This window comes from Oratosquilla oratoria, chromosome 10, assembly GCF_046742065.1.
Source record: "Oratosquilla oratoria isolate Oo_2021 chromosome 10, ASM4674206v1, whole genome shotgun sequence".
NCBI classification, from domain to species: domain Eukaryota; kingdom Metazoa; phylum Arthropoda; class Malacostraca; order Stomatopoda; family Squillidae; genus Oratosquilla; species Oratosquilla oratoria.
Window position 1 is genome coordinate 25541473 of NC_134786.1, and position 19167 is coordinate 25560639.

General features: G+C 38.9%; 1 protein-coding gene across 2 annotated transcripts in view; it reads right to left on the reverse strand.

Moving 5' to 3' along the window:
• Positions 1-19167, reverse strand: part of LOC143029163 (proteasome activator complex subunit 4-like) — a 200170-nt gene that overhangs the window by 152737 nt on the left and 28266 nt on the right. The window contains exons 4-5 of one of the 2 annotated variants that reach the window (XM_076191648.1): positions 6156-6215; positions 3864-4081 (exon numbers count right to left, since the gene is read on the reverse strand). In XM_076191648.1, coding sequence (XP_076047763.1) covers positions 3864-4081; positions 6156-6215 — 278 coding nt within the window. The remainder of the gene's footprint in view (positions 1-3863; positions 4082-6155; positions 6216-19167) is intronic. The other variant, XM_076191649.1, reaches the window with a different exon arrangement.

Below are 19167 nucleotides of genomic sequence, written 5' to 3' on the forward strand. Positions count from 1 at the left end.
GGAAATATAGAAAGTAAACTCTACACACCATCTTCCATGAAATTTGGTTCAGTTATCAAGGACAACATCCTTTTCTTACATGCATTTAGTGGGGCTGATACTACAGGGTCTAACAGATAAATCCGTACAACTTCTTATCACATGTTTTAAGATTAATATATCGGGTTATAATAAACAGAGTTATGAAATTTTCAGTATATTTAGAAAAGGCAATAAGAACAATGATTTCATTCAATGTAACCACCTTCAGCTGTTATGACGCTTTCAACTCGTTTACGAAACTTGGATACAGCGTTGATGATCTCAGACTTTGATAATGAACCCACAGCCTTCTTGATGTCTGTCTTCAGGGTTGTTATACTTCTGTGTGGCTTGTCACATGCCTTGGCCTCAATTCGCGCCCAAAAATAATAATCTAAAGGGTTTAGGTCTGGCGAATTTGAGGGCCACAACTCTTTGTTCCAGAACTGCACATTTGACCCTTCGAGAAGGTTGGTGGTCCTCTTCGCTGTGTGGGCTGGAGCCGAGTCTTGTTGGAAGACAAACTGGTTGCCACTAGCCTTATCTTTCATCCAGGGTATTATTTTCTCTTCTAGAACTTTGCAATAGACAACGGCATTGACTTTCTCCTTGTTGTTGAAGAAGCGAGTGAAGACGTCCCCCTCAGTTGACACCACACAGAGCACCATGACACTTGCTGGTTTCTTCGTCGTTGTCTTGTGTTGAACCTCTGAGGATGAGGAGGCTATCCAGCGATCATTCCGCTTATTGAAAGTCGCATCAACCGTGAAAATCTTCTCGTCGGAAAAAAACTTGATGACCGAGCCATTCGACTTCATCCAGTTCAACAGCTTTTGGCACCTGGTCAAGTGGATTTCTTTCATTTTTCGTGTCAAAAGATGTCTTTTTCCTTGTGAGAATGAGGTTAATCCCAATTTCTTTAATGCTCTGTGAATTGTCATTGTGCTGACACCTCTCTTCTTTGCCAATGTCGATAATGGTAAGGCTGGATTTGCATTGACACTTCTCTTGAGACCAGCTAAAAAGCGAGGTGTTAAAATTCTGCCCCTTCTGGGCTTGTGAGCAGCTCGTTGGTCTTCGCCGGTCTCATCAAATCGTTTACAAACATCGTAAACAGTTTGTCTGGAGTATTTTAGCATCCTTATTATGGCGCTAGGAGTGTGACCCGCGCGACGAAGTTCGCATATGGCTGAACGTTTGGCTTGTTCCATTGCTTAATGTTTATTGCACTGGTGCTAGTATACAACTGGCTAAATTATTAGACAAATGGAAGTATCTGGAAACAATCAGAATTGCCATATGTTACTTTTTAAGTGCTTAAAACCTCTTCAAAGTTTGTACGGATTTATCTGTTAGACCCTGTACTTCAGCCTTCTTCAGACAGGGTAAACTGAAGTTCATAAAGCTATTGGAAAAACGGGGACAACTGCAAGATCTTGCTGGTAAATTTAGAGACCCATCTGCTGTACCTGAACAGATTGCTGAAGTAGGCGAGGCTTTCATTATTCAGCTATACGGAGCTAATGAATGCAAATCCCTTTGTGATGCACGATATCAGTGTTTTGTCCAGGCGCTAAACAAAATAAATTTCTCTTTGGCTTCTTTACCTCCAACAGATGCAGCAGCCAGATTTCATTCCTTACGTACTTATCACCAAGTGCAGAAGTGGTTGGGAAATGACTTGCCACCTACGCAGTGGGGATGGAAGGCTACTTCAAAAGGACTGGTACCAGTCACTACAGATAAAGACCCTGCTCCACCAGCACTGATAAATATTGTATCTTGCAAGTGCCACAAAGGTTGTGGGACCACCTCCTGCAGCTGTAGAAAGGCAGGCTTAAAATGTTCCATGATATGTGCTTCTTGCAAGGGCCTGTCATGTTCAAATGTTGACATCATCGTTCATGAAGATGACTGTGATGATCCTCTTGATGCCATGTTAGAAAACTTCCTAATGCCAGAAAGTGAAACAGCTCATTGAATCAGAAAAAAATATATTGTAAGACAACAGTCAATTTCCTTGTTGTTGTAATTCTACAAAATAACAAGCAAAAAAGTACTAGCAAACAAGACAATTGCTATAAAATTGATAACTGATATAGGCTAGCAATAACTATAATTGATAACTTCACATTTTGGGTGGATGGTTGGGTGTAAGGGTGGTAACTCCGCCAGTGAGCAATCACTGTCTGTCCTAAGCCAGAATCAAGGAGGAAGGACACCCTTGGGAGAAGATATTCGAGACTAAACTCGGAAATGGAAAGTATAAAATATTATATGTGAATCTTTCCACAGCTCTAGCGCAAAAACGGTGCAACCTATGGAAAACATGACAGGGACAAATATTATAGGAAATTTTATGTAGATTATTTTTTGTTTCGACTACTTTCTCTGTAAAATGCATTTCAAGCGAGATATTTGGAAAAAAACGTTTTTTTCCGCCATTTTTTCAAAATGGCGGCTAAATCCGGGAAGGTAGAGGGGTGCAAAATTAATACATTATTAAGAACCACATTAGGAAGAAAATAAAGCATATTGCAGCTTTCCTTAATTTTTTTCCTTATTCAACCCCCTATTGACTGGCCTAAAAAGGAAATATGTAAAATGGGGGAGGAGTATGACAGAAAATATTACATAGATACATATACCAAGGGCTTTTTCCCCCTTGTAAGGGAGGTAGCCAAAGTCAAAGGCATAAATCCACTCAGACCCATTTCATCCCCACATACTCCACTCCCTTTCACAACCCCTCCCTCCCTCTTTTCTTGGCTCCTCCTGGACAATGGGTCATCCCTGCATCTTGCCCACTGCCACAGGTCAGAATCAATGTAGTAAGACGTAACCTCCATTCTCTCTAAACTGGCTTCATCATATTTTCTATGGTTATCAAAATTCACGGGTGAAAGAACAAACGATTGAGCACTGATTTTATTTTTTATAATGCGATTATGATGCAACATCGCATGTCGGGCAGCTAATGCTGCCAGACGTGCAATGTGTCCGGAGTGAAGAGGTTAAAGAGTAGTAGAACCCATGTTGGAATTGAAAAAGGAGAGAACAAGTAGTTTGAGGTAAAGGTGGGACTGCAACATGGATGTGTCATGTTGACATGGCTGTTCTATGTGTACATGGATGGGATAGTGCGGGAGGTAAAGGTGAGGGTGGTGGGCAGGGGACTGGAGATGGTTAAAGAAAATGGAGGAAAATGGGAGGTGAGCCAGTTGTTGTTTGCTAACAACACTGCATTTATGGCTAGGTCAGAGAAGGGATTAACCCCTTCCATACGGTGCCGCACACGTAGGCGTCATGGACTTAGATCTCGGTGGCAGCAGCCAATGCCAGCCGTACGACGTGTCGTAATAATACTCGCATCATAAAATATAGTCACCGCTTATATCGATCGTTCTCTCTTCACCCGTGAATTTTGATAACCATAGAAAATGCGATTACAAAAGAATTAGAAAGAATGTCATTATGGAGGGGCGACTACAATAAATATAATCAAGACGCCGATATGGCAGCCTCGCGAATACACTCGCTCCCCATGACGCCTACGTGTGCGGCACCGTATGGAAGGGGTTAAGGGAGTTAGTGACATAGTTTGGGAGAGTATGCGATAGGAGAAAGTTGAAGGTAAAAGTGGGTAAAAGTAAGGTGATGAAATACATAAGGGGAGAGGATGGGAGTAAGTTGGAAGTCTTAAAGGAGAGAAGCTGGAGGAAGTGGATAGCTTTAGGTCTTGTGGGTCATATGTACTTTTCTTTTGACTAGGTTACCTCCCTTGTATATACCCTTAATCATATTTCTCCCTTGCAGTTCAACTCAAATATTTTTCTACTTACCCATGAGTTCATCAAACCAAATTTTCCATCCATGTTCTGTTTGTGTTGGTGGTATGGAAGCTGGAAGGAAAAGTTCAAAGTACCGTACTGCCATTCTCATGGTCACATCAAAGGGACACATGAATGGCCTCCACTCTTCCAACATTTCTGCTGTTGCTGTCAGGGGAAAGTAGGCTCTGCATGCTCGAATCATGGCTTTGATGACCCCCTCTGCATTGCTGAGGAAAATTATACAATTATGATTATAAATTTAATATTAAATTTGTTGTCTTCTTGATATTTCATGTTTCTACTTAATATATTGAAATTGAGTAATCCTAACCATCTGACCTCTTAAACATTCAAACTTCTTCCATAAGATACTCTAATTATTCTTATGATTAGGAAACCTTAAATGGTACAAAATCAAAAGACCTTGAGGTTATTTCATCAGGTACAAGATAGTATTACTAATATTTACAGGGTATATATTCTTTTCATATGAAATTTTGGTCTGATCAAGGTTTACATATAAATCATCAGTACTTTTACTGAATACTGTATTTACAACACTTCAAAGCAAAATTAGAAATAAACATCAATCAGAACAATCATAGAATGAAATACAGTAATTTTGAAAATGACAAAATTTATCATTATATTCTGAACCAAATTAAAAAATCTGTACTTCAAATTCTGTTTTGAGGTATCAAACTGATGTTACAGGATGTAACACCAACAAAATAAGCATTATCAACATCACATGATCACCGTACAAAAGTCTTTAAATGCAACCTTCAAAACTACCAAACAAGGTCTGAATGTGCAGCCTATTTTGAATAGCCAAAGCTCCCAACATACAAAACAAGTCATTTGGAATATAAGCAAACATCTGAATGCAAACCCTCTGCACAAACTAGATAAAGTAGGAAATACAGTGAAACTATGATCAGTTATGTCAATACTAAAAGTTGTTACTCATATTCTCTTTAAAACATTAAATCACGTGCATTTTATGAGTTAGTGCGATATACATGAATATTGAAATTTACCCTCAACTAGTTAAAAGAGAATTCTGAACTGGCAGAAATGACTGAGTTACATATCATGCACAAGAAATCTATTAAATATATAATTTACTTTCATGAATGTTATGCTTTTGTGTACTACAAATTTTCAGGCAATTTTGGGAGAGTAATTTCCAGTACCCCCTTCTTTACTTTTACAAGTTTTCAGTTTTCAAACAATGCACAAGATCAAAAGTCTGATGATAACTTGAGCCTACACTTAAACTAGAATTACCATTGTCAAAGACCTTTGATAATATCACTTGTAGTATACCCCACCTTGAGCTGTTATGCCAAGTATTTCCCCACACCAATAATTGATAAATTCCATTCCAAACATGACCACACACACTTGATCACACATTTTACTTCTAAACTGGAAAATATTAATTTCTGAGTGGAGTATCATTCAAAATAACACCAAAGTACCCACCTATCTGTGCACTACAATTACTAATCTCTTGCTTCCCTGAATAAAACATCTATGCTCTGAAGAAAGATAGACAGGACCCAAGAGCATAGCTCCTTTTCTGTATATTACAATTACAAAGGCATGCACCACATTATACTAGTATCCGTTAACTCTCATAAAAATACACAAACTAATAAATAAATAAATAAATAAATGACAATTTCTTCATTCATCGTTAAATATCACACACTAAGACTCTAATGTCACTAAATATTAATTCATTCTCATGGTTCATACATGTGCTTACCACCAATTTATTGTAAATAATCCCTTACAATACTTTTGGCAGTTCATTCCTTTCCTTTCACACTGTATAAACAAGATAATTTTCCAGATTATATTCATATTATATTTGTCTTTTATTCCATGTAATTTTGCAAGGCTAATTTTCTATTATGAAAAATACCATGTATTTCCCTGAGTAAAGGATACCTACCTCACCTACCACTACAAAAATCAAGAAGCTCTTTTAATTCCACTTAATAGAAGTATGACTACACCAACACAAAAATACAATTATAATTCATAATAAAACTATTTGGATGGTTTACTGTGATAAGGATAGGAATGAGTTGTCACTGTATACACTCACTGATACTTTACTGTGTAATCAGTACAGGATGAAAGTAATGAAAATTATATTAGAGAAAGGAGGAAACCATAGAAGAGAAAAGAAAAAGTGATAAACAATTTTTTTTTCCAAAACTGTCTATAATAATAATAATATGGTAAAGAAGACAAAGAACAAACAGATAAAACTTTGTTCAGACTTACGGGGATCCTCCCTTCCTAGTGCTTAACAAAAGTTGAGCCAGGCCTGATTGCCTTGACTGCCTGAAAAGGGTATCAGAGCCAGTCGTCACATGTTGAGGGCAAACATGGTGTACTTGTCAAATAAAAAGCCCATGGCAAGGAAAAATATTTACATAGCAATTCTTTTAAACAATGCAACTTCAAAAATAAGGTTTCTCATGATTCAATTAAACTCTAACAAATTCCTTTCTGTGGAGCAGGTTCTGTACTTCACTTATGTTGCATTTTTCATGAGGATTACAGGCTTGAAATGCATACCATGCACTAAATGTAGTCATTTGACTTCACCTCTAGTTGTTTGTTGGAAAACATTCCAAATGCAAACAAATACCACATACTTCTAATATGATGAAAACTTTCCATGTTGCCCTTGCATATTTTTCATAACTTTGTGCCTAAAACAATGCTCAGGTCCACTCAAGACATAAAATGAAACTGGTCCTGTGCATCACACACACAGTTTAATTACAACTATGAATTACAGTTGCACAATTAACTGTCATCATCCAAGAACTGCCTTTCCAACATGCCTTCATTTTCTAAATCATAAGATTTCATAAAAAAAAAAAATAATAATAAATAAAAAAAATAAACAAGTAAACAAACAACAAAAATTCTTGAGGAATGCATGAGGCTGTGTACAAGGTAACTAGAGTATGTTGTCATCATATCAGCCATGCATGCAGTTAAGTTTCCTTATATTAATTATAATGCCTAATTATTATGTCAATGATGGGAAAGCCAACTAAAATAGGGGTCTCAACTGCAACATAAAAAAGCATCCTACAAGTTCCTCACAACAGTTAATTTGTCATTCTTTACATCTACTGCATTTTCCCCAAAGTTCACTACCATTCTAACACACTTACTTTAATATAAAATTATTTTCTTACAGTTTAAACTCTTCACCCTTTTGTTTATTAGCCCATATACATGTATAACCTATCATGACTTGTATATTTGTTGCCAAGTATTTCTCCACTTTACTTAAAAATTGCCTGATTTACCAGCTTCAACACCCTACATTTTTTTTCCATTCATAGCACTTTCTCAGGTCACCATGTTATATTGAATTAGCAATAAAAAATAAAAATAAAAAAATCAATCAATAAATTAAATAAAAATAAATAAAACTTGGAAAGATACAGAAACCAATCATTCAATTTATGGTCTCTGATATCTATTGTAGAGACCCACAGCTTCAAGGAATCTAGTTAAAGCCAACAGGTTACCCCAGAAATTATTCACAGCAGATGGCAATACATTTCATTATGGCTACTTCAAGGGAATTTTATCCAGCTGAGGGAAATCTCCTTGAGTCAAAGGGTTGAATGGTTAACTTCTCCAGAGGGGGGGGGGGGGGAGAAATAGAGAGAGAGAGAGAGAGAGAGAGAGAGAGAGAGATTTATACATTACCTTCACCCCACAGAAGACAGAAATGGGAAAAGGTGTATATCAAGTGTTGGTTTAACAGAGGTGCAGTGAGGTGAAAGATAAAAGAGATAAAGCTTGGAAAAGATGGAAAAAAAATGGAAAGTGGCAATCAAAGTATATGTAAAAGTGTGCAGAGGAAAAAAGAAACTATGAAATAGACATAATAGAAAAATGTAAAGACCGACCTAAGCTATTCTATAGATGTGAATGGTAAACTCAAAAATAAACAGGAAATGGTGAAACTACATCATGGAAATGTAGAATACACAGAAGATTTGGAAATGGCTGAAGTCATGAACAATCACTTCAAGTCTGTTTTCACTAGAGAAAATGTACAGCACTGGGATGAAGTAAATGAAGTGGGATCCCCCCCCCCATGAGGGAACTAATAATAACACAAAAAGAAATAATGGATCATTTAACAAATCTTGATGTCAGGAAATCAAAAGGCCCAGGCAGAATTGCAAATTGTTTGCTAAAAGAATGTAAAGAAGAACTAATGAACAAAAAATATAACAAGTTGCTCACTCAAAGGAAAATTAAAATACCAAAGGACTGGAAAAATGCCAATATTGTACTAATATATATAGGAGGAAACAAGGAAGACCCAACAAATTACACACCAGTTTCCCTTACTAGCACTATAGCCAAAATTTGTGAGTTATTAAGAATGGATGGATAACACACCTGGAAGAAAACAATTTACTAAACCTGAGACAATTTAGATTTAGACGAGGAAGATCATGTGTCACAAAATTGATTATTTCTACTCAAAACTAATAGATATAATACAGGAAAGGTGATGGATGGGCTGAGAGTGCTTTCCTAGATTTATAAAAATCCTTTGACAAAGTACATACATACAGCAAAGGCTTTTTCCCCCTACATAGGGGATAGCCAAAAAGAAAAAGGCACCGAAACCACTCCCACCCATTCCATTTCCTATATATTCCACTCCCCTCCACCCTCCTCCCTCCCTCCTATCTTGGCACCTCCCAGATGACGGATCATCCCTGCATCCCGTCCACTGTCCTGGGTCAGTACCACATAAAAAATTATTAAGAAAACTGGAAACCATAGGAGGGATACAAGGTAAATTATTAAACTGGATAGAGAATTTTTTGCATGGAAGGAAATTGAGGGTAGGGCTCAGAGAAAAAGAGTTCAACCTGTGAATGACATGGATGAAGATGTGATGCAAAATTGCTGAGGAAAGTAAACACTGAAAAGGATTGTAAATCTTTACAGAGATCTGACCAAGGTTTGGGAATGGAGTGAGAAGTGGGAAATGGAGTGAGAAGTAGGAAGTGGACTTCAACATCAAGAAATTTAGCATAATGGTATTTGGAAAAAGTCAAATAAGAATATCATGATAATATAAAATTGGTACAGAGGAAGTACAGAAAGTGGGATCTGAAAAAGACCCTGGGAGTAATCATCACAAATGATACGTCTCCTGACAAACAGATAAACAAAATTGTCAGAGAATCCTACAACTTGCTAAGATCAATAAAGGTGGGTTTTACCTACTTAGATGAAGTAATGGTCAAGAAACTACCAGACACACCGATAAGCCCTAGACTGGAGTATGCTGTGACACTATGGTCACCCAGTACCAAAAAGAATACAGACGCTCCTCTACTTACGTTCATTCGTTTTACGTTTTTTCGATTTTACCTTTGAACTGACTGCAAAAAAAAATTGTAAAAAAAAAATTGTAATTTTTTTTTTTAGTGAATTTTTGAGTTTAGCGCACTCTCCGTAGTACGAGACATTCAAACAATACTTACGCATGACGCTGTGTGCATCGTTAACATGGCACAAACGACTCCTCCACCATCTCTCTTAATGTTGCTTGAATTTAATTTATTTGAAATTAATGTTATTATTTTACAATGTTATATTTATAATTAATGATTTAGGGGTGTTTTATAAGATACGGTCATACATTACTGGAACATACAGTAACAAACGTTCATTTTCACATTACGTTCGGCCGTTCGGAACATAACTAAAACGTAAGTTGAGGAGCGTCTGTACAAAGAAAATTGAAAGAATCCAGAGAGCAACTACAAAGATGGCCCCAACACTTTCAAAACTATCATATGAGGAGATTGTCAAAAGTGAAATTACCAACTCTGGAACAAAGAAGAGAAAGAGGGGACTTGCTAATGATCTAGAATCATGAAAGACATGGAAGTCCTTGATACAGAAGATTTACTAAATTGGGACAAGGGAATTACAAGGGGACATAAAAAGAAACTCAAAAAGGACAATTATAGAAGAGGTCTGGAAGAAGAAGAAAAAAAGAAAATAGAGTTGTGGATGTCTGGAACAAACTGGAAGAAACAACAGTGTGTGCAAAAACTATACATGAATTTAAGAGCAACCTAGACACTGAGATACAAAGATGGGGCACCACTAGGTAAAATACGAGGTAAATACACATTAAAGGTCAACTGAGAATGTTTTCAGAGGTGGTGAATATTTGCTAGATGTATGGCTTATTCACTTTTTGATAAAATAAAGCATGAATAAATCCTAATTATTACACATTGTGATAAAAAGACCTATCAAAATATCAGTAGCAGGTGAACTTTTCCTTCGCTGATCTTCAGCTGTTCTCGTAAGGTTCTATCAGCTGTGACATCACTCCTGTTGTTTACATTCTAATGCAAATCACTATATGAGAAAAACCTAGACAAAATTGAAAAGAAAAAAGGACATGAAAAAGCTATGGTAACACAGCTTAAGGTCATATGGCATAAACAAAACCACAAGTGACACAGCAGTATATGAGGAAAACAAAACCAAAATAAACAAGAACTAGGAGATAACATTACAACTTTCTGGAAAGGTATATACAAATGATAGACAAGCCTCATTGAAGATGCCTGGAGCCCAAAAGTTGAATCCAATTACAAAAAACAACACCACGAGGAAATAAAAAAAAAAGGTACCATAGCCACATACATCATAGTCAACATCCCAGACATTCTAAGAGAGCATTTTGACTATGCCTTCAACATCACAGAATCAAGTGAGCTATGAGCTTAGGGAACATCACAGCAGAAGTGCTAACTAAACAAATAATATAATGAAAAATGGTAAAGCACCAGGTCCAATGCACATAGGTAAAAATAACAGTCAGTACGATTACAAGTTATTTGGAAATTCGGTAACAAAAGTGGATAGTGAAAAAGATCTCGGCGTAATTATCAGTAACGACCTCAAATCATCCAAGCAGTGCATTTCAGCCTCTGAGAAAGCAAATAAGATTCTAGGACTGATTGCGCAATCTTTTGATTTCAAAAGTCCATCACTCATTAACAAGCTATATAAATCGATATTCATCCACATTTGAAATATGCTGTTTTCGTATGGTCACCGAATCTCATTAAAGACATTGACAGACTGGAAAAAGTACAATGGTAAGCCACAAATAAAACAGATTCCAAATATCAAAAATAAATCATACGAAAATTGACTAAAACATATGAATCTGTTTTCCCCAAAAAAGCGTAGGCTCAGAGGTGACTTGATACAGGTCTTTAAAATTTTAAAGGGAATTGATATCAAAAGTGACAAAATTTTCACATTGAATGAGAATCAGACAAGAAACAATGGTCTCAAACTGTCCAGAAATAGATTCAATTTGGAAGTAGGTAGAAACAACTTTGCCAACCATGTAGTTAATGAATGGAATAAACTTCCTGCACAGGTAGTGCAATGTAGTTCAGTTCAAAGCTTTAAGAATCATTTAGTTAAACACCTAAGCAAGATGCTGTAATGATTATAATTTATTCTATATTACTTGTTTTTGTTTTGTTATCATTTGTCTGTTTGATTTTCATTTATTAATTATATGTCAATTTATTATTATTTACTATTCACCTGTTTGTTTATTATTTAACTATACCTATGCATTTACTTATGTTTTTTATTTGCTATTTACATTATTATAGTTTTTATTATTTTATTATGATGATTTTTTTCCGCATCCGACCTAGATATGGACCAAAAGGTCTCCTGTTGGCCTTTGTAATACTTTGTAGGTCCAAATGGCTTAAGCATTGAAATGTTTCAAGAAATAATAAAAGACACAGAAGCCACAACAAAACTTATTGCGGCCTACAACTCAATAATCAGACAAAACAAATACCTCAAAAGCAAAACTTATCCCAAAAACACAAACCCCACAAATCAAGGATTTCAGACCAAAAGCCTTATGAGGCACATCTTACAAAACACTAATGGGGATTATATATATATAAAAATAGAAAAACACCTCCATCAAAATCAAAACCTACTAGAAACACAAAATGGTTTCACATCAAAGAGAAGAATATCTGACATCTAATGGGGATTATATATATATAAAAATAGAAAAACACCTCCATCAAAATCAAAACCTACTAGAAACACAAAATGGTTTCACATCAAAGAGAAGAATATCTGACATATCTGATCGTCCTTTCAATAAATTTCACCAAGGCTTGACAGTGTAAGAAGGGAAACTCTAATACATACATATACCAAGGCTTTTTCCACCCTTACAAGGGAGGTAGCCAAAAAGAAAAAGGCATAAAAACATTCCCACCCATTTCATCCCTAAATACACTCCACACCCCTCCACCCTCCCTCTTATCTTAGCACCTCCTGGATGACGAGTCATCCCTGTACCTTATCCACTGCCATGGGTCAGAAGCAGTGTCGCAAGACACAGCACATCCACAGCAAGGCCACTTCATTCAATTGGCGACCCCCCCTCTCCGTCCACCCCATGCATAAAAGGAGAAGACGAGGAGAAATCCCTTTGGGCTGTGTCAACTTTTGCTCACACATACTACCTCATCCCCCATCCCCCCGCCCATTCCAACTCATGCATAAAAAACATCATCCATATACAACCATTCTCCATTCACCCGTCTTCTGTCCTCTTCCGTCCTTCCTCAACAGACATTCCCCTCTTCCCCAAAGCCCCCTTCACCCCATCCATCCACCTCATCCTAGGATGTCCCCTCATCTTCACTCCCTCCACATCTGCCTTCCATACCTCTTTTACTAGTCTTTCTTCACTCATTCTTTCCATGTGTCCAAACCATCCTAATATTCTTTCATCAACCCTATCTCCCAACTCCTTTTCCACCCCTGTTCTCCTCCTCACCTCCTCATTTCTCACTCTATCTAGCATAGTAACCCCCATCATACTTCTCAGACACCTCATCTCAAACACATTCAAACTCCTTCTCTCTTCTTCTCTTATGTTCCATGTTTCTGCCCCATACAGTGCTGTTGGCACAATCACTCCTTCATATAGTCTCCTCTTAGCATTCATTCCCAAATGTCTATTCCTCACTACACTCTTCAATCCACCAAGGCATTTACTTGCTTCTCTCAATCTACATTCTACCTCCACCTTCACTCCATCTTTCCCTGCCACATTTGCACCCAAGTATCTAAAACTATCCACTTCCTCCAGTCGTTCTCCCTTTATGCTCACTTCCAGTCTACTGCCACTTTCACCCCTTGTACATCTCATCACCTTACTTTTACCCACATTTATCTTTAGCTTTCTTCTATCACATACTCTCCCAAACTCTGTCACCAACTTCCTCAATCCCTCCTCCGATCCTGCTACAAGGGCAGTGTCGTCAGCAAACAACAGCTGCCTCACCTCCCACTTTTCTCCATTTTCTTTAACCATCTCCAATCCCTCACCCACTACCCTTGCATTTACCTCTCACACTACCCCATCTATGTATAAGTTGAACAGCCAGGGCGACATAACGTATCCTTGACGAAGTCCCACCTTTACCTCAAACCACTCACTCTCTCCATTTCTAATCCTGACACAAGCTCTACTACTCTCATAAAAACTCTTGACAGCTCCTAGAAGCTTTCCTCCTATCCTGTATATCTGCATAACCTCCCACAGTGCCTTTCTGTCTACCCTATCGTAAGCCTTTTCCAGATCCATAAAAGCCCAAAAAACATTCTTCCCCTTTCCTATAGCTTTCTCATCATATCTGTCTTACCACAAAGACCTGATCTACACAACCTCTACCTGTCCTAAATCCACACTGTTCCTCACCAATTACTCCCTCTGTTCCTCTCCTAATCCTCTCAATCAAGATCCTCCCATAAGCCTTCCCAACTACATTTAACAAACTAATCCCTCTGAAACTACTACATTCACACTTGTCCCCTTTTCCCTTGTAAAGTGGAACTATACAGGTACTCCTCCAGTCCTCTGGCACTCTACCCTCTCTCCAGCAAACATTAAATAACCTCACCAGCCAGTCCACCATCACTGTGCCTCCTTTTTTTAGACATTCTTCATGGCATCCATCCTGACCAGGTGCCTTACCTGCTTTCATCATCTCAACAACTGCTTTCATTTCATCCTTCCTTATTTCTCCTCCATTTTCCTCACTCATCACCGTCGTTTTCTTAGCATTTCCCACTGCAGCTATCTTTCCCTCCCTATCCTCCTTCACATTTAGCAACTCCCTCAAATATTCTGCCCATCTTCCCCTTACTGCCTTCTCTTCCATTATCATCTCTCCATCTGCACCTTTTACCTTTTCTTCTCTACTTGATTTGCCTCCTCTTCCTCTCTTAATTTCTTTCCAAAACATCTTCTTATTACTTTCAAAATTTTCTGTCATACTCTTACCCCATTTCACATCTGCTCTCCTCTTTGCCTCCTTTACCTTTTGCTTTACTTCTCTTTTCTTTTCTTTTCTTTGTACCTCTCATATGACTCCCTTGTCCTATTTTGTAACCAAACTGTGAAAGCTCGCTTCTTCTCTTCTACAACCTTCTTTGTTTCCTCATCCTACCATTCACTACCCTTCCTTCTATTTCCTCCTGTCCTTCTTGTTCCACACACCATTCTTGCACACTTTGTGACTCCCTACTTGAACCATCCCCATTCCTCCTCCACACCTAGCTCTACTCTATCCTTCACTCACTCCCACTCCTCCTTCAGCTTCTCTTTGTACTCCTTCTCCTTTTCCTTTACATTTAAAGAGTTCACTCTAAGCATCTCCCTACCTTTTGTCCCTTTCCTCTTTCTCCATCTATCCTCCACTCTCAACTTACCTTCCACCAAAAAATTATCTGATATTCCCCCACCCTCTCCCCTTAGCACATGTACATCCTTAACTCTTCCTATCATAATCCTATTTACCACTACATAATCCATTAATGCTCTATCTACCACCCTTCCATCCACCACCCTCTCCCATGTGTACTTATGCTTGACTAACTTCTGAAACACTGTATTTGCTATCATCAACTCTCTAGACACATTTCCACCATCAACTCTCCACTATGATTCTTTCTTGGAACTCCACATTTCCCATCCACTCCATCAATTGGACCATTTCCTACCCTAGCATTAAGGTCTCCCAGTACTATCACATTGACATTTCTCCATAAATTCTCTATGCACTCATTTAACCCCTTCCATACGGCATGAGGAGCAATTGGATACGCAAGACTGCCATATCGGCGTCTTGATTATATTTATTGTAGTTGCCCCTGTGTAATGACATACTCTCTAAACTGCCTTCATCACATTTTCTATGGTTATCAAAATTCACGGGTGAAAGAGAGAACGATCGATATAAGTGGTGACTATATTTTATGATGCGAGTATTATTACGACACATCGTACGTCTGGCAGCTAATGCTGCCCGCGAGATTTTGGCCCGTACTGAAGAGGTTAAATCTATCCAAAAGGCCTCCCTTTCTTCTACACTCTTCTCACTGCCAGGCCCATATGCACTTACAAAGACTCACATCTCCTTTCCCAGTTTCACCTTCATCCACATTATCCTTGAGGAAACCTCCTTCCACTCCACTACACGTTTACCTATCTCTTCACTTACTAGAATAGTCACCCCTTCCCTCCCTCGCCCTCTCTTCACTCCTGATAACCTCCCACTTACACTCACCCTTCCCTTTCAACTTAGTTTCACTCAAAGCCAACACATCCATCTTTCTTCTCACAAACATACTACCTATCTCTTCCCTTTTACTCTCATCTGTACCACATCCACGCACATTAAAAGACCCAAACCTTAGGGTGCTGGTCGGAAAACTCCCAGACCCTCTTATGCCTTTACTTTTTCTTTTAGGAATGTCCCCTGTGGGGCTACAAGGAGAAGGATGCCTAGTCTCAATCCCCGTCCCTTTCTTCTCGCCTCTTACGATCCAAGTTGTTGTTGTTGTTGTCGTTCCCTAGACTGTCTGTCCGAGCAGTCCCGTCTCCCCAAGGAAGGCCACAGCCGAAACTGGGTTTTCCCACAAATCCTTTATAGAGTGTATGTTGTGTTGTTTGCGTGCATGATTGTGTATAATGCAGTCTTCCATTATGTGTTGTATGGTATGGGGTGAAGTGTTACATCCTGGGCAGCTGTTCACAACACGGTCGTCCAGCCTCTTCTGGTAGCTTAGAAGTGCTGGGTGGTGACCGCATCGCAGTCTGGCCAAGTGGACTCTGTCCTTTCGTGGGAGAGAGGATTCAGAAGGGTGGATATCAGGGGGTCTGGCATGCAGCAGTGTGTTGTCTTTCAGTGTGTTAATGGAGCGGTGAGTGATATGATTATGAATATGTTTCCGGAGGCTGGTATTTGGTGGTTGTGGAGGAAGAGAAGAGAGTATCTGTGCGTAATAAAGGTCTTTGGGTGTAGTTTTAATGTTTCTTGGTGTGTGTGGGTGTTCTGCTATGTAGTGTAGCGGGTGTGATGTGTTTGTGGTGGCTGCAGCAAGTGTTTGTGTGCCTCTCATGTCGAGGTGGTCCTTGACTTTGAGGACTTTTGTTTCATGGTGTAAATGGTCTGTAGGTGATGTATTTGTGCAGCCTGTAATTGTTTTTAGGGCTTTGTTTTGTATGATTTGAAGGGTGTTGTGGTGTGTCTCACTGAGATTAGGAGCCCATGCAGGACTCGCATAATTCATCACTGAGCGTATGCATTGTTTGTATATTGTTATATTGGTTTCTTTGTTTTGTCCAAATGTTGTTCCAGTGATTGACTTAAGTGCGTTAAGTCTAGGTGTACATTTGTTTTTTATGTTTGTGAGGTGTTGTTTGAAAGACATGGATGTATCGTATGTTACACCAAGAATTTTCGGTGTGTTTGTGTGTGGTATTAGAGTGTTGTTGATGTAGAGATGAGGTATGTATTTGTGTTCTTTTGTCCAGGTCCTGGAGCTGCAACGTCTACGTCGTGGGACCACCCCCCAACCCCAAGAGTTGGGGGCCAATCAGCAGCAACCACCCCTGGCCATCAGCTCTACGCAGATGGCACCGATCCCCAAGGAGGAGCTACGCCTACCTGGGGGAGTACCACGATCCAAGTAGAAATACTTGGTGGTAGTATTCTTTTCCCCTACCACAGGAAGCTCTAATAAAAACACTAAAAAACTCAAACATCCACCCAGACATCATATATACAATAACCAACATATACAAAGATGATACCAAGATAATAAATAATGAGGAAACATGCAAAAAATAAGTCACCAGTGGTGTCAGACAAGGATGCAATGGCTCCACCACACTTTTCCTATTGATAACATACCTGATCAACTAAGACCTCTATCTAAAAGGCTTCAAAAACCACATCACACAAATAACTTCAATCTTCTTTGCTGATGATGGACTCCTACTAACAAATTCTGTAGATGAAGCAGTACAAGCACTCACTTGGCTAACTAAGATTGGAGAAGAATGTGGTTTAAGAATAAACAAAGCAAAGTGCAATATCCTAACCTACAACTAGCAGTCCCCCAAAAGAATTAGTGGAATAAAAGTCATGGACTCTATAACATACTTAGAAATAAAAATAACTAATAAGAGGAAATGCCTCAAAGAACACATAAATAACATTTTCTGCAAAGCAAACTCATTTGCTAATCAAACACCCTCAATAATGGCAAGAAGCTGCAACAGAATCAGCATCAACAAAGTGTTCTGGAAAAATGTTGCCATTCCCAGTCTACTCCACTCAACTGAAGCAATCTTCTTCACAAAAAGTGAACTCAACAGGCAGTAGATAATGGAGAACAAGGCACACAAAATTAATATTCAGGGCACCACATAACACACCAGAAGCAGCCCTGAGAGCAGAGATCGAATCTTCCTCAGTTTACACTAGATATGCAAATCGAGCTCTCGTATGCCAGACACATCACGGGAAATGGGGGGAACAAGCTAGTCAAGCTCATTTTTCAAGACCTATTTGAAAGACAAGGAAGTCACTGGGCCAAGCAACTTCGATCACACTTGCAAAAGCTAAACTTAAACCTAGAGGGTCTCAAAATGATGAAAAACCTCAAAGCCAGGATGAACAATATTGGCACAGACATATGGAAAGCCGAACTGGCAAGTGAACCGTCCCTATTGCACTTGCTTCATAAATATAATCTGCTTAGCAATCATGCACCACACAACCTGCTTATCATCTTGCTTTCAGGTTCAAAAGTACACAAAGAGTTTGAGCTCATAGTAACACAGAAAGCACTTCAAGGATATTAGTCAGCTCTCGCCTTGTCAACAAACATCAGCACTGGAATCGTATCACAAGGTTGTGTGCTTCTTTGCTCCCAAGTCCCAGCACTTTTTTATTTTTTTTATTTTATGAAGCAATGAAAGGAAGGCAAGTACATATGTAACTTCAAACACCTCTCAAGAGGTGGAGAGTTTTTATGAGAGTAGTAGAGCTTGTGTCAGGATTAGAAATGGAGAGAGTGAGTGGTTTGAGGTAAAGGTGGGACTTCGTCAAGGATGTGTTATGTCGCCCTGGGTGTTCAACTTATACATGGATGGGGTAGTGCGTGAGGTAAATGCAAGGGTGGTGGGTGAAGGATTGGAGATGGTTAAAGAAAATGGAGAAAAGTGGGAGGTGAGCCAGCTGTCATTTGCAGACGACACTGCGCTTGTGGCAGGATCGGAGGAGAGATTGAGGAAGTTGGTGACAGAGTTTGAGAGAGTATGTGATAGAAGAATGCTAAAGATAAATGTGGGTAAAAGTAAGGTGATGAGATGTACAAGGGGTGAAAGTGGCAGTAGACTGGAAGTGAGCATTAAGGGAGAGCAACTGGAGGAAGTGGATAGTTTTAGATATTTGGGTGCAAATGTGGCAGGAAAAGGTGGAGTGAAGGTGGAGGTAGAATGTAGATTGAGAGAAGCGATTAAATGCCTTGGTGGATTAAAAAGTGTAATGAGGAATAGACATTTGGGAATGGATGCTAAGAGGAGACTGTATGAAGGAGTGATTGTGCCAACAGCACTGTATGGGGCAGAAAGATGGATCATAAGAGAGGAAGAGAGAAGGAGTTTGAATGTGTTTGAGATGAGGTGTCTGAGAAGTATGATGGGGGTTACTAGGCTAGATAGAGTGAGAAATGAGGAGGTGAGGAGGAGAACGGGGATGGAAAGGGAGCTGGGAGATGGGGTGGATGAAAGAGTTTTAGGATGGTTTGGACACATGGAAAGAATGAGTGAAGAAAGACTAGTAAAAGAGGT